This window comes from Gracilinanus agilis, chromosome 6 (assembly GCF_016433145.1).
Source record: "Gracilinanus agilis isolate LMUSP501 chromosome 6, AgileGrace, whole genome shotgun sequence".
Lineage (NCBI taxonomy): Eukaryota > Metazoa > Chordata > Mammalia > Didelphimorphia > Didelphidae > Gracilinanus > Gracilinanus agilis.
This window is the reverse complement of record NC_058135.1, coordinates 173,743,076-173,758,766: the sequence shown is the minus strand read 5'-3', so window position 1 is coordinate 173,758,766 and position 15,691 is coordinate 173,743,076. Positions and strand designations below refer to the sequence as shown.

Genomic DNA, 15,691 nt, shown 5'->3' with positions numbered 1-15,691 from the left:
ATTAATGCCAATTTCCAGTGTGAGAGTTACCTCCAGCAATGCTGATCTCAGCCCATTTCTAACAGATAGGACAACCTAGGGAATGGCCTAATGCATGTAAATTTAAGTGTTTTGTCTAATGTCCCAAAGCCAACAAACACCAAAGAAAGAATTTCAACCCAGGCCTTTTGACTCTGAGCTCAATACTCTACCCATTAAACTAAGTCATCCTTAATCCTTATTTTGTTATAAATGAAATGGTAGGAGGAGGGGCAGCTAGGTAGTATAATGGATATAGACAGAGCTGGAGTTGGGAGGACTTGGGTTCAAATTTGACCTCAGACATTTTCTAGCTACGTAATCCTGGCCCTAGCCCTTGCCAAATTTCTGCCTTAGAATTGATACTAAGACAGAAGGTAAGGGCTTTAAAAATGGTCTGGCTGGCTCTCAGCTCTTCACCCAAGCTCGCTGCCAGAATCCTCTGCTGCAGTCACATCCTTTAGACAAGATGGTGAAGGTCGGAGTCAACGGATTTGGCCGTATTGGACGCCTGGTGACCAGGGCAACATTCAGCTGCAAAGAAGTAGAAATTGTGGCCATCAATGACCCCTTCATTGACCTCTCCTACATGGTTTACATGTTCCAGTATGATTCCACCCATGGCAAGTTCAAGGGCACTGTAAAGGCAGAGAATGGAAAGCTGGTGATCAACGGAAAACCCATTACCATTTTCCAGGAGTGGGATCCTGCTAACATTAAATGGGGAGATGCTGGAGCCGAGAACGTTGTGGAATCCACTGGCGTCTTTACCACCATGGAAAAGGCTGGGGCTCACTTGAAGGGTGGAGCCAAGCGAGTCATTATCTCTGTCTCTGCCCCTTCTGCTGATGCCCCAGTGTTCGTGATGGGGGTGAACCATGAGAAATACGACAATTCCCTCAAGATCGTCACTAACGCCTCCTGCACTACCAACTGCTTGGCCCCCTTGGCCAAGGTCATTCATGACAACTTCGGCATTGTGGAAGGACTCATGACCATAGTCCATGCCATTACTGCTACCCAGAAGACAGTAGATGGCCCCTCTGGCAAGCTGTGGCGGGATGGGCGTGGGGCTGCCCAGAATATCATCCCTGCTTCCACGGGTGCCGCCAAGGCTGTGAGCAAGGTCATACCTGAGCTGAACGGGAAGCTCACAGGCATGGCCTTCCGTGTTCCTACTCCCAATGTGTCTGTGGTGGATCTGACCTGCCGCCTGGAGAAAGCTGCCAAATATGACGATATTAAGAAGGTGGTGAAGCAAGCTGCAGAGGGGAACTTAAAGGGCATCTTGGGCTACACAGAGGACCAGGTAGTATCCTGTGACTTTAACAGCGACACCCACTCTTCTACCTTTGATGCTGGCGCTGGCATTGCCCTCAACAACCATTTTGTCAAGCTCATTTCTTGGTATGACAACGAGTACGGTTACAGCCACCGTGTAGTAGACCTCATGAAGTACATGGCCACCAAGGAGTAAAGCGAAAAGCCATGATGGATCTTCATCCCCAGCCAAAAAAAGAGTAGTTCCACCACTGGGGAGCCCACATCCATAATAACCTATGTCCCTGTGCTGGGGATCCCATGCCCTCTTCACATCCCTGCCCCAGGCACCCCTGTAGTGGGGGGAGGAGCATAGTCCTATCTTGTGTACCATCAATAAAGTCATCACGTTCAGTGCAAAAAAAATTTAAAAAAAATTTAAAAAAATTAAAAAAAATAAAAATAAAAATGGTCTGGCTGAGGGAAAGGGAATGTCACAACGCTTTATTTTGCTTAGCAAATTTCTTCTTCATAGATTTGCATTATAATTGCAAATATTTCCCAGAAATATTCACTATATTAAGAGAACAAATACTGTTCAGCCCTTTTAAGTATTTCTTTTTTGTTGTTGTTGTTTTAAATAAATGGTTACCTTCTATCTTAGAATCAATACTGTGTATTAGTTCCAAGGCAGAAGAGCAGTAAGGGCAAGGCAATGGGGGTTAAGTGACTTGCTCAGGGTCACACAGCTAGGAAGTGTCTAAGGTCAGATCCGAGCCTAGGACCTCTAAGTCTGGCTCTCTCCGAGTCACCTAGCTGCTCCTCCTTTCAAGTATTTCTAAAACCATAATTTATGTTTGTTATTGTTCAGTTGTATCTGACCCTTCGTGACTCTATTTGGAGTTTTCTTGGCAGAGATACTGGAGTGGTTTGCCATTTCCTCCTCCATCTCATTTTACAGATGAAGAAACTGAGGCAAACAGAGTTAAATGACTTGCCCAAGGTCACAGAGCTAGTAAGTGTCTGAGGCTAGATTTGGACTCAGATCTTCCTGGCATTCTATCCACTATGACACCTAGTTGCCCATTCATTTATTTTTAACTAATTGATTTGTTAGTTATAGTCTATGTTTATCTATTCATTAATATAAATCCCCTAAGAAGATCTTTATTAGGTAAAACTTTATTTTAACTTTGGTTAAATTATTGAATATACTCGAATTTACTCAAACTATATTTGTTGACTTTATAACTAAAACTTTACACTTAGTTCAACCTAGTTTTTCCTATGGAATTATTGGTCTTAGAATCTTGTCATTTAGATTAAGAAGGAGACTAATGAGTCATGACCTGACACTCCATCACTTTATAGATGAAGAAACTAGTTTGAGATGGGTTGAATGACTTTTTCAAGGTCATACACTTAGGTTTTATTCTATCACAATCTATAACATTTTTCATTTCCAAGTTTTAACTCCCTCATATAAAATGTCCTTCAGGACCTAAATGTGATTTGAACTTTTCTATGGAAAACTCTCTCTTCCTCTAATTTCTAGTTTTGTCCCATTAGGGAAATTACTTATTCGCTTTATTCAAGAAATTGACATAGCAAAGGGCAAAACATAAAAAGTTTAAAAAAAAAAAACCCTTGCTTAAAATTCTTCCCATCCATGCCTAAATCCTGAGAGCATTGCTGTTCTTTTATAAATTTAGAAACAATCTTTTTAGCCTCTCTTCGTCTTATTCCCTTGACTTTCTGAAAGTAAAGAAAATATTGCAATGTCTGCTACACTAGGAGCTGGTATAGAATACCTAAGGGCTCTAAAAGCTTTTGTATATTTGTTCCCTTTCTCATCTTAAAAATATTCAGAGACAGTTTTGACTAATTACTCTATATTCCTATAAATAAAATTTACATTTAGTTAAATATAAATAGAAAACCTAAATAGATGAAAAATGGACCAGACATCTTTTGGGGAAAACAAAGTCTGCCCCCAAAATGTATGAGATGGAAATGTGCCCTTTTCTCTTTTGCTATTTGCCTTATTAGTAACCCCACTTGCCCTTTCTTTCACAACAGCTTCTGAAAGGTATCTGCCAATATGGAAAGATTCCTCTTAGAAGCCTAGTGGGCTAATCCTGGTTTAAAAAAAAAAAAAGCTGTGGCTTCTTCCTTCTGCCACTCAGCTAAGGTTTCCTCAGATGAGAACCGATTCTTGTAATAGTGAAGGTCATTGGAAGTTTTCCCTCAGAACTGAGAACATTACTTTCATATTTGCTTTAGAACCCAAGATTTAATGAGATTCTCTAGAGGCCTGTAGGGCCATAACTGGAAATTTTGGTACCTAGCATAATCAGCACGAAACAGACCTTCAAACTGACCTGGGATGTGAAAAAACACAAGAAATACTTTAAACAATTAAGTTGGGGAGTAAAAAAATTTATGGTTATAGTAGCTTCAAGGTTGCTCACATACATGTTAAATTTTTTTGCACCTTCTAAATTTTGATGCCTTGGAGCAAAGCTCTAGTCACTCTGTCCTAGTTACTGCTTGGACTGTCTGTAGTCTAAGAGTATACCAAATATGTATGCACTGTTTCTCCCTGGCCATAATTTTGTTTGCTATCCTCTTAATTTGACAAAGCAATTCAGTAAGAAGTTTTTTTTTCTGTTTTGTGTGACTTTCCCCAAACTAGATAAAGAAGCATTTATGAATTGGAAAAATAAGGAACATACATGGCCTGATTGTAAAGGGGTAAAGAGTTTCATTCACTGCCTTTCTTAATTTGATTCTACAATTATGTTCTGGACTGGGAATCAGATGACTGGTTCAAGTGTTGCCTTTAATAAACTATAGCTGTGTAACCTTAGGAAGGTTGCATAACCTCTCAGTGCATCACTATAACAAATAAGTTTCAGGGATGTTGTAATTCTAGGTTGGCACGGTAGATAAAGTGCTGGACTTGCAGTGAGGAATAAAAGTTCGATTACAGCCTCAGACACTTACTAGCTATGTGACCATGGGCAGGTCATTTCACCTCTGCCAGCCTTAGTTTCCTCAACTTTAAAAAAAGGGATAATAATAGAAGTTACCTTCTACGGTTGTTGTGAGGATCAAAATGTAAAGTGCTTAGCACAGTGCGGAGCACATAGTAGGCACTGAATAAAATGCACATTCCTTTCCCAAAGAAATCACAGATCTAGGCCCCTCCCCTGCCCCCCAAAAAGTGAGGTGATAATCCTTGAGGAGAGTAATATGTTTTGTCATGGGGAAATCACTTTGTGAACTTTAAAGTGCTACATAAATAGAAGACATTATGATTAGAGATGGGAGGGATGCTAACCACATGCCAGTGTGTATTTTAAAATTAATATCCAATAACTAAATATTATATTTAATAAAGTTTTATTAATAATATCTAAAGTAAGAGATCTAGCTATTCAGCCTGCTCGCCAGAGCAAAAGAGAAAGAACAAGGCAGAGCCTCAGAACTTATACAAATGTGACCACGTAAATGTCAACAAAAGGAAAAGCATTCTAGGTAATACAGAAAGGAACTTTGGGCCATGCAGTCTTTGGGGGTTCAAGATTTTCCTACTATACACCAGGCAGCTTAAGGCAACTTATATCTTTGTTCCCATCGGCTAGCCTCGCAGTTGGCAGAATTAGCCACCGTCTTGCACCATGCCTTGAACATAATGGACACAATAAAGGATTGTTGTCGTTGTTGACATAAATTGAAAAATTCATCTATAAGAGAGTATAAACTTATCCAGAAATATGTTAGTAATTATACAAATGATTATACATCCATAATAGAGTTAGGGTCACCATAATGAAAATCACTTAAGTCCAATGTTAGAAAAGTCTATGTTGATTTCAAAAGGGGAACCCGGAGGAGCCTAAACTTGGGTATTTGTGTCAGTTACCTTGTCCCTTTAAATTATAATCTTTCTTTGAAGATGTCATTTTCCAAATCTATTCAAGATTCAGCCAAATTTTCCTGGCATGCAAACTTTGCAGTAGAAAGAGTATTTGCTTTGAAAGCAGAGGATCTGGATTCAAATCCTGCCTCTGACATTTATTACCTAGATGACATTAGGTGAGTCCCTCCTTAAGGTTCAGTTTCCTCAGTTTTTCCTACAAAATTGGAGGGATAGACAAGATCAGGTGCATTCCTGAGAGGATCCAACCAGATTAAAATATAACTGAGAAACTTTTAATAAAATAAATAAAATACAATGAAACATAAATAATGTTGATATATGGTTTTCTAAAACACTAAGCAACCTGCAGGGATCCTTATGTACTATTTTTTTTTTAATTCTTACCTTTTGCTTTAGAATTAATTCCAAGGAAGAAAAGTGGTAAGGGCTGGGTAATGGGGGTTAAATGACTTGCCCAGGGTCACATAGCTAGGAAGTATATGAGGTCAGATTTGAACCCAGATTAGAACAGTCCCATCTCTAAGCCTGGCTTTCTTTCCGCTGAGCCACCTAGGTGCCTCCTTATGTTCTATTTTTGAGCCCAGTTTCTATTTGAGATTGACATACCTGGACTAGATGACCTCCGAAGTCACTTCCAACTCTAAATCTCTGATTCTAGGAACTTAAAAGTCATTCTTGTAGCAAAAGAATTAGCCTGTCACAATCAAATGAGATCCATACCAATCACTTCTAGATTCCCTTCATGAAGGATATTGTTGCTGAAGCAACATGATGAACTAAACTGCCTGCTTTTTTCAGCCTGGTCTAAGAATTATTCTACCATAATAGAATTTAAAGGAGGAAAGGTACTTAAAATTCATCTGATCCAACTTTTAAATTTACCCAAACCTGCATAGATTCAACCCTTTTGGAAGTGTATTAGTACTTTCAGTTGCTTTAAGATGACATAAAATAATACATTTCCCTTTCAGAGCACTCGTAAATAACCTGTAAGAGTTACTATAAAGTGGGATAGAGAGAAAAGAGCATAAAAATTATTCCTTACCCTTGAACTATTCATTCTCTCCACCTTCAAAAAAAAGGAAACAAAGCACATAGAATTCCAAAATAGGTTTCGCCTACTCCAAAATAGTGGGATGAAATTAAGATCATTAATAAGGAAATTGGAATACCTTCCTCTCCAAAGACACTTCTCACCATAGGACTTGAAGTTCCCACACAGTGTGAGAGTTCTGTCCCTTCTCCCACTCCCCACCAGTTCTGTAGAGTCAGCTCAAGTGGAGGGGCATATTTGGCATATACCTTCAGGATCCTGGATCACATTGATATTAAAACACCTCAAGATGTGACCCAGATGTTTCCCGGTGTCAAGGGCCCAGACTCATCCTTTGACATTACCCATCTCTCTTCCACAGCCCCTACCACCGGATTCTAGAACAAAAACATTGGTGGACGAGTCTTTCCTTAATAGAGATAGTATGACTGCACCTACTAGTCTTAATTCTTGTAAAGTTATGCAGCTAACTGGCCATTTAAGTATCTTCCCTACTTTCCTTTTTTTTTTTAACTTCAATCATAAATTACACATTTCTAGGAATGCTAGTTTTCATTTCCATTTCCAGGAAAACGATTTTTTAAAAACTGCTCTCGATGAAGAACTTTCTGCTGACATGGCTCATAATTAAAAATCAAAGTAATAAAGTGACATTCTCAAATTTGAATACTAGGTACAAAAAGCATAATTACCCATCTTCTTTGCCAAGCTGTGAGTGACTCTACCATTAAGACATTACAAAGATTTTCAAGAGAGTGATTAGATGGGACTCCAAGAAAGCACTCATTTAATTTTATTAGGACAAGTTTTAGAACCTTAAGACAAGCTGTAAATATTGCATTACCATTCTTTTTCCCTACTTACATGTTTCACTGATTGGAAATTTGCTGAATGATAACCTGAGCAAATACCCAAGTGGATCTATGACCAGGGAGACAGAGTGAAGTAATAAAATGAGTACTGGGGTGGAAATCAGGAACACTTGGTTTCACATCCTACTTCAGACACTTACTGGCCTCTAAGGATCCTTCCACGTCTAAATGGATGATCTCATAGTCCACGGACCTGGGTAGCCCACCTACAGCAGAGCTAGTTGTGTAATATTGGGAAAGAGACTTCCTTCTGCCTCCGTTTTTTTTTTTTTTTATGTTTAAAATGGGCTTAATATCTATAATATTTTCCTCACAGTATTTGTTGTAAGAGTCAAATGAGATGATTATGCAGTGGTTTCCCAATTTTAAAACAACATACAAATATCAGTTGTTGTCACATAGACCTGAATATATATACTGAGTAAGTTGAATCAAATGCTCTGGATTCAATAGATTCACCCTTGTTAGGTCAAATAAGTCTCACCAGAGAACCCTTTTGCAATGAATGGAATCCAGTGATAAGTGTGTAGATAGATTCAAATAATTTAGAGGTAAATGGAACTTAGGTCATTTAGTCATCTAACCCGCCTTCCTAATTTTAGAAATGAGGAAACTGTGGCCCTGAGACTTTACCTAGGATGGCACAAATAGTAAGGTTGGCACTCTGGTTTCTTGATCCCAACCTCAATGATCTTCCCATAGGGTCACCAAAAGAATGAGAGCCCTTCCTCCATACACCAGGCTCTCAAAAGAGTCAGACTTCCTTTATCAATGCCCTTGACAATAAATAGCAGCATCCCAAGCAAGATTAAGACCATTAACAAAATAGAAAAAATGAAGGGGAAAAAGAATTTTGAAAGTCTTTAGACTTTAGACCCTTCCAGGTCTTCAAGAATTTCAGAATATTTTGCTGAGATCTCAAACATAATGAATGAGAGATTTCGAAATGTGGCATGTAGAAGACAATATTCTAAAGATCAAGTTTTTATTTACATTTCTGTTAAAAATTTTTTTAACTAACTTGAATTTTTATAAAGAGAAAGAAAGAGAAAAGATGTCCTACAAAAAAAGAAATTTAGAATTATCATCATAGACTTGATATTATTTTTCTACAAAGGTAGAAATAAATTATTAAAATAAATTATGCTAATATGAAAAATTTCAAATGGCTTCTAATAGCTTTAAAAACACAAAAATCCATGGTTGACAAATTAATTTTACCCAACCCTGTCCAATGGCAGTTAGAATTCTCTTTATTTCCAGCATTTAAAAAATCACCCACTTTCCTGTGCTCCTTTCAGTATCTCCTCCTGGCAAAAGGGGAAAAAAAAAAACACATTCCCTAATATCTTTTCTAGGAGCACTCTCTTTGTAATATTTCCTTTGCAAAGGTCCTGTTCATATTTGTATCTTATTACTTTTCTTATACTGGATTTATTGATAGTTTCTAACAAAAATATGATTTCAGTATATTTACTGAACAAAATTCAATCTAAGAGACCCCAATTCAATTTTTTTTCATCAAAAGGGAGAACAATAAAGAACCTAAAGTCCTCAGTTCAGACACATAGCATCAAAAAAACTTATATTGTTAAAAGAAATAACTCAATAAGGAGGGAAGTGATAGATATTACTTAAAGAACAACATTAGCTTTGTTTACTTATCTACCTTCCTAATAATCTCGCCTCTAACTTTGTAAACTACAGGTATTTTCCATGTCTCCCAGTGACTGAAGCATGTATAAACACAGTCACCTTCTAAAAAAGAGGGGGGGAAATAGTGATTATATGTGGAGGAATACTTGTGGATCATTTTTACTGTTAATCATCATTTAGTGTATTCAAATTTAATTCAAGTGAATTTTGAAAATCCTTCCTGAGTCTGCTCCTCAGATTATCTTGCTATTGTGCCAGTTTTCTTTTTCATAAGTTAATCATGTTTGTGCTTTTGAATGTTTACTAGGAGTTGTTATTCTGAATTTCTAATGTCCTACTTTTGAAGAACGATTACAGAGGAGTTTTTTCATTGACCATTAGGGAAAGGGTTGATAAATAACCCTGGTTTACAATAGATTTTTAGTTTAATGGATGGATGTATTCATTATTTACCTGTTTTGATTCTCTCATGTATTGCCTAGTGATGATTATAGCTGATTTAGAAAGGATTCTTATTTATGGTCAATTGCATCATCCTGAGATTTAGTAATGATTTTAGATTTTTCCCCCCTAAATTACAGGGCACTTTCCACTGAAAATGGTAAACAATATTACAAACTAAAAAAAAGAAGTAATCTGATTTCTGGGAAGAGGGAGCCCAGTGAAAGATGTGTGCTTTTATAAGGATGGACAATGGAAAGCAAAATAATAACTCCTAACTTTGATTGTTCAAATATATTCTGCAATCCAGAGAGCAGCATGCAAGCTGGAGCAGGCATGGGGCAGGAAGGTTAAGTAGAAGAGAAGGCACAATACTTCAGATTGGCAGTAGACTGCAGCAAGAATAATCTAATCAAAACGAAATTCAATTATCTAGTCCCAGGGCAGGCTCCTGGGACTGCTGCATTGAATGCTAGCAGAGCTCCTCCTAGACATTTTCCCCCAGTCAAACTCACATGATGAATGCAGATGAAATTTGAAATATGAAAATCTGAAATAATTTATGGAAGTTGTCAGAAATTTGGCCTGCTTGCGGTGTAATTTCCTCTGAGACGAGGCAGGCTGGCTCATTGCTCCTAGTCTCAGAGCAGTTGCTGGGCTTCCAGTGGATGGATCAAGCCCTTTAAAATTCTCTTCCAGACAAATTACAGCTCATTACAGACAGCCTTGCACCATGCCATTATGTCAGAGGAAATCTTTTTTCATTTGCACAAATTTGCTTGGAATTCTCATATTTATTTGAGCATCCATTATCGAATCTGAACATTGAATTATCCACAATTATTTTCTGGGTACGCGGATGTTTGCGTATATGGAATAGATGGTGACTGTGGGGCTATAAAAATATTACGTCGTGGCTGAAAATCCCACACAGTTTTTCGTCTGTGCTATATGGAGCATTGTTATGCCGTGGAAACAGGATATTTTGTGTCTGAGTTTCCAAGATTCAGTTTCTCTTTGAACACAATCTCTCGGGGAAAATAGCTCTAGTTCTTGCTAATTCTTAGTTCCCTGGGTCCATCCCACTTCCCAATTCTGTTACACCTGAGTTCAAAACTCCTGTCTCCATTGTAAGATGTCTGGGTCGGTTATTTTCATTTCAATCCCATACCGTGGCATCTCCTAAACAAAGCCTTCTTAGCACTCCAGCAGCAACCTCATGCCCTTCTTTGTTACTTTTCCTGGTAATGTCGCCATCAGAAAAGTAGGTTCCACTATGCAGAGAGGCCCTATAAGATCGTTACAGAACATGAAATCATTTTCTAAGGATGTAAACAAAGATCATTCACCCTGCTGGATGCTCCCATAGTACAAGAGTTTGCATTGTAGCCTTTAAAAAAATCTTCAATGATTCAACGTTAGGAATATTTGCTGTAATCAGTGTTTCAAGACTAATCGCACCCAATAATTCTCCGTTATTTTTTATTCAACCATTTGAGCTTGAATCTACAGGCCCTATCAACCTTTCTGGTGAGTAAATAATGAAATCTTCTCTGTTGACCTGTTTGCATTTAAGTTCTCAAGGCACATGTAGCATCAAAGGAAAAATGCAGCCATTCTCCAAAGTAAACTCTTTTCCTTCCAGAATGTGTATCAATGTGACTAAAGTAATATGGAAAAAAAAATTCTGAGGAAAGCACCACTTTTTTCCATCTTACCCTAATATTCTATAATGGGTCCTATTCCAATTAATTCAACTGAACAAAAATCCATTATGCATCTGTTTCTTCGATTCCAATAAGAAACAGTTTTGCAAGGGGGGGAAAGAGCTGTTTTTATGGAAAATCAAATTCTTCTGGAATGAAAACATCTCATAGAATGAGAGTTCAAAGGTTGTTTTTTTAAAAAAATACATCTCCATTTTCTGAGTCATAACCTATAAGGTAGAGAATTTTTCATAGACTGGTAGAAAAGGTAAGATAATAAACTGTACATAAAAATCCCCAAGCAAGTGATTAGTAGAATCTGAACAAATATCCAGCCCTCCAAGCGATGATGAAGCAAAATTTCTTGGCTCACGCTCTTGTGATTTCTTATGATGTAAAAGCAATCCCAGGAAATATGTAAGACTCCAGCACTCCCCGGCCCTCCACTCATCTAAGACCCATGGCAGGGTTGAAGTACGTTGTCGCAGCCGCCCACCTTCTTTTTGCTTGTAGGAAACTTTGTAATAGCCCTTAAATAAATAAAGAAACTGGGTTGGAGATTATTGCTCGCATTGTGCCTTTGTATATGCGTATTCTATAATACTCTATAGTCACCCCATAGTCTGACACCATCAGTTGAATGTGGGACAAGACAAATGTTGTATATGACAGTGGGGTAGTATTGAAAGATGACCCCATATCTAGAGAGCTGGGAGTTATGGATCCATTGATAGCTGCTCCGAACATTTTGAAGCGTGGCTGTTAAATTTTGCCTGCTGGCTTCTGGCTGCAGGCCGTCCTGCCTGGGCAACGGAGCCATTGAAAGGAACTGCAGGCAGCTTTTTGCAGCACACATCAAGAAACTTTGTTTCCATTATTATAACTGACCACTGACAGAAGTGGCTTCTGAGAAAAGCAAGGGGGGAAAAGGCACATTGAAGACTTCACAGCTAATCTTTGTTGTTTCATTCCCTTCCAGGGCTCAGTTCTTTTCTTAAGAAAGAAAAGGAAAGGAAAGAAAAGGAAAAAAGAAAAGAAAAGAAAAGAAAACAACTCTTCAAATAGTTAAAGAAATATTCCTAAACCAGCATTGGTAGATAAAGGGAAAACAAGAAATATGTAAACACAATAGAGTTATTGAAAAGGGAGGACTAAGAAATTCATTCAAGACTTGGTGTAGGGATGGGGGAAAAAGCCAAACACGATTCTCCTTTAAAGTAGACCTATGGGAAAATATTTATCATCAGGCAAAACAAATGCCTAATACCAAAGACACTGAGAGCCATTTGGGGATGGGCATTTCCATTATTAACCACTGGTAAAGTCATTTAGATAGTCTTTCATTGGAAAATATGTATATATAATGCTTATCACATAAACATTGACAACTGTATGCAAATGAAAACAAACCCTGAAGACAGCGTTGAGTTTCTGAATTTGAAGGCACCAAATTGAGGCAATTACACAGTTGTGGTTCATATGTCGCTAACAATCCATCTCTTTTGAATACTAAGCTTGGGTTATACCTAGGAATAATAGAGAATAAGACCTTGTTCTGTGCAGAGAAACAGGGAAGCTTGGCTCTAGGAATTGAACTTTTACATCTATTTATATGATTAACTCTGGAACTTTTGTGCTCGATTAATAAAGATCTGAGGTAGCCCAAGTTGCATGGTTTGGAAACATTTTGTTTTACTTTCTTACAAAAGATCTAAATTGGATACAACAATTCACTGCTTCATTTAAATAGCTGAACCAAACTCACTTGCATTCTAACTATCAAACAACTGCAGTAAAACCAGTGCCATGTAAGCCTTAGACACCAATATTTTGAGCTTATGAAACTCCCTAGTCATATAAATAGTTATGTAAATCCCAATGTTTATGAAATTCCATCCTGCTCTTGGACAAATGCAATTTTTCAGGCACTATAGTGAGTTATTTTGTCATTTCTTTCCCTATTACCCAAGAGATTCATTGGGGACTAAACACATGAAAAGTTTCATCATTTTTATTCCACTGAGTGAAAAAACAACCAGTCTTCAGAGGGAGAAGGTGTGGATCCTTCCACTGTGCATTTTTAATAGATAAACAATTTTGGAAAATTATAAACACATGTCAAAGGAATCCTGTACAAGTCCTCACATAGTTCTGACTCTGATGCATGCCCATGAGAGCAAAGTAATATCATTTAGCAGGAGAAACAAACTAGGTACAAATTTGGCATCTGCAAAAGCCAAATGCCATTCAGGGCTTTTTTCATCGATCTGTCACAAAATAAACAAAATGGGGCTAATGATTTGTAAAAAGAAATTGGAGGAGAGAAAAAGCACATGCAGAGGGGGAAAAAGGAGAGAAGGAGAAAGTATTAGAACTGTATCATTTATAATAGTCAATATAAAAACACTTTCTAGCAATTTTCTTCACAGCGAAAATCTTCTTAAACGGAAGTGTCAGAGCACTCCCTGAATGCTAATCCCCATTTAACCTTCTCCACCATTTATCCATTTACAAATCACTGTGCTGTTACTACTGGAGATAACAAAGGTGATCATTCATCTGTGTTCCTATATTTGGGGGCATTTTTCTAAAGCCTTGCTGCACAGTAGGAAATTTAGAACTGCAAACAAAGTGGAGTAAGTTTGCCCTATGTGGCAGATAATTGGAGCCCACCTGGTAGATACATGAATTTCCAATATGAAACCAGTTGCGTTAAATGACAATTTTTTCACTGGAACCTTCCTATGTTAACTCACATGTACTTGGTTATATGAACTATGTAACTATGTAGCAGAGCTCCTGAGAAGACCAGTGAAAGTTCTAAACTCAACAAAGGGTTCTGCAAGCATTTACTGGAGGATTTAAGACAAGCCTGAATAAATCAAGATCATATTGTATCCTGAAACCTGAAAGCACAATAATGTAACAGATATTTCTTAGTTGTTTTTTTTTTATCAAGAAACTGCATATATTCATGATTACTCTGAATAGCCATAACATTATAATTCTTTTCTAAAAAATTTGCAATATGATTTGATACATAGAAAAAGTTTTTTTTTAAGGGGTTAGAGTGAGTTAAGCAAATATGCAGTAGTGAAGTCCACTTAGTTGGACAAACTGGACAAATTAGGCCAAAAAAACCTCCATTTTTTTTTAAGGTGGAGGAGGAGGGAAGCCAATGAAGAAAAAAAAAAAATAAGAGAAAGAGGACTATAGGAACATACATTTAGAACTGGAAGAGAATTTAGGGTCTTCTAGATAGAGGATCAAAGAATCAGAGAAGGATCCTAAGCAGTCGAACTCATGTACCACTTTTTCAGTTTATAGATGAGGAAACTGGAGCCAAGAAAGGTTGTTACTTACCTGGCCTCAACCAAGAGACCATACAGTGGCGGAACCAGAACTTGAATCTGCATTCACTGACTCAAGCTCCAGTATTCTTTCTGGATAGTAACTTCTACTCTGGACTTCATCTTGTCTAATAATAACACAGCCATGAGGCTTTGTATTGAGACTACAATGAATAAAGCTAATTAATACTTTTACAGGCACTATATTTCCTTTCCCCTCACTTAGGCACCAACTCTATCTTAAATTACTTTCTCCAGCCCTGACTCTTTATATTCATCAAAATAGATCCTGTGAGGTCTCAGTGTCAAAACACTTAATGGAGAAAGAATAAGATTTAAATTAATAAATCAACTGTCAAAAGGGATATTGAGAGCTAGGCACAAGCCGGAATGTATTGCTAGAAGTTTGGTGGGGAAGCTTTCCTTTCTAAAGAATCCTAAAATATTTTCTCTGTCTTAATCTTTGTTATTTAACTTCTTTCTGCCTCAGTTTTCTCATCTATTAAATAGAGATAATAAAAGCCCCTCCCTCCCAAAGTTGTTGTGAGGATCAAGTGAAATAATGTTTGTAAAGCATTTCACAAATCTTAAAGTTTTGTATAAATGTCAGCTATTATATTATTTTTAAAAGAACATCATTTATCATCAAGAAATGCTAAACCAAAGTTCATTCATTTCCTCTTTCTCCTTCTTCTTTCTCTTTTTCATTCTTTTTTCCATAAAAAAAAAAAAAAACTCCTCCTAGATGCCTATTTACACATTATGCTGCACTCACTTAGAAGTAGCACAGATTAAATCATGACATCATAGCTTCAGCAGGGGCAGCTAGGTGGCACAGAGGATAGGATCTGGATTTAGGAATGAATACCCCAGTTCAAATCCAACCTCAGACATTTACTAGCTGTGTGACCCTGGGTAAATTACTTAATGAGATAATATTTATGAAGCATGCCTGGTACATAAGGAACTATATAAATGCTAGTTACTATCATATTAAAGCTGAAAGGTACCTCAAAAGTCATCTGAGCCAATTCCCTTATTTTAAAGACGAGAGAACCGAATCAAAGAGACAAAAAGTGACTTGGTCAGGGTTAAAAGGTCACAAATAACAGGGCTGAAGAAATGAAGATCCAAGTGTTCTGATCCCAAATCCAGCACCCTTCCCACTGAACCATACTGCCTTTTCATGACCATGGAACTATTTTTAAATGGCCATCTGTGCAAACACAGAACACATGGTAACAAAGAACCAGAAACAAAGTAGATGCCTATCACTTAAGAGAAGTCAAAAGTGGTACATGAATATAATGGAATATTACTGAATTATGAGAAACAATGAACATGAAGGATACGGAAAAGCCTGGAAGACATAAGAATGGATGCAGTGA

At 37.5% G+C, this 15,691-nt stretch overlaps 1 protein-coding gene across 1 annotated transcript; it reads left to right on the top strand.

The window, feature by feature from the left end:
- The first annotated feature begins 484 nt into the window (after positions 1 to 484).
- LOC123251164 (glyceraldehyde-3-phosphate dehydrogenase-like) lies at positions 485 to 1,704 on the top strand. Its single transcript, XM_044680352.1, has one exon. It carries the CDS (start codon positions 488 to 490, stop codon positions 1,493 to 1,495), a length of 1,008 nt encoding a protein of 335 aa, XP_044536287.1. The 5' UTR covers positions 485 to 487; the 3' UTR covers positions 1,496 to 1,704.
- The last annotated feature ends 13,987 nt before the right edge of the window (positions 1,705 to 15,691 follow it).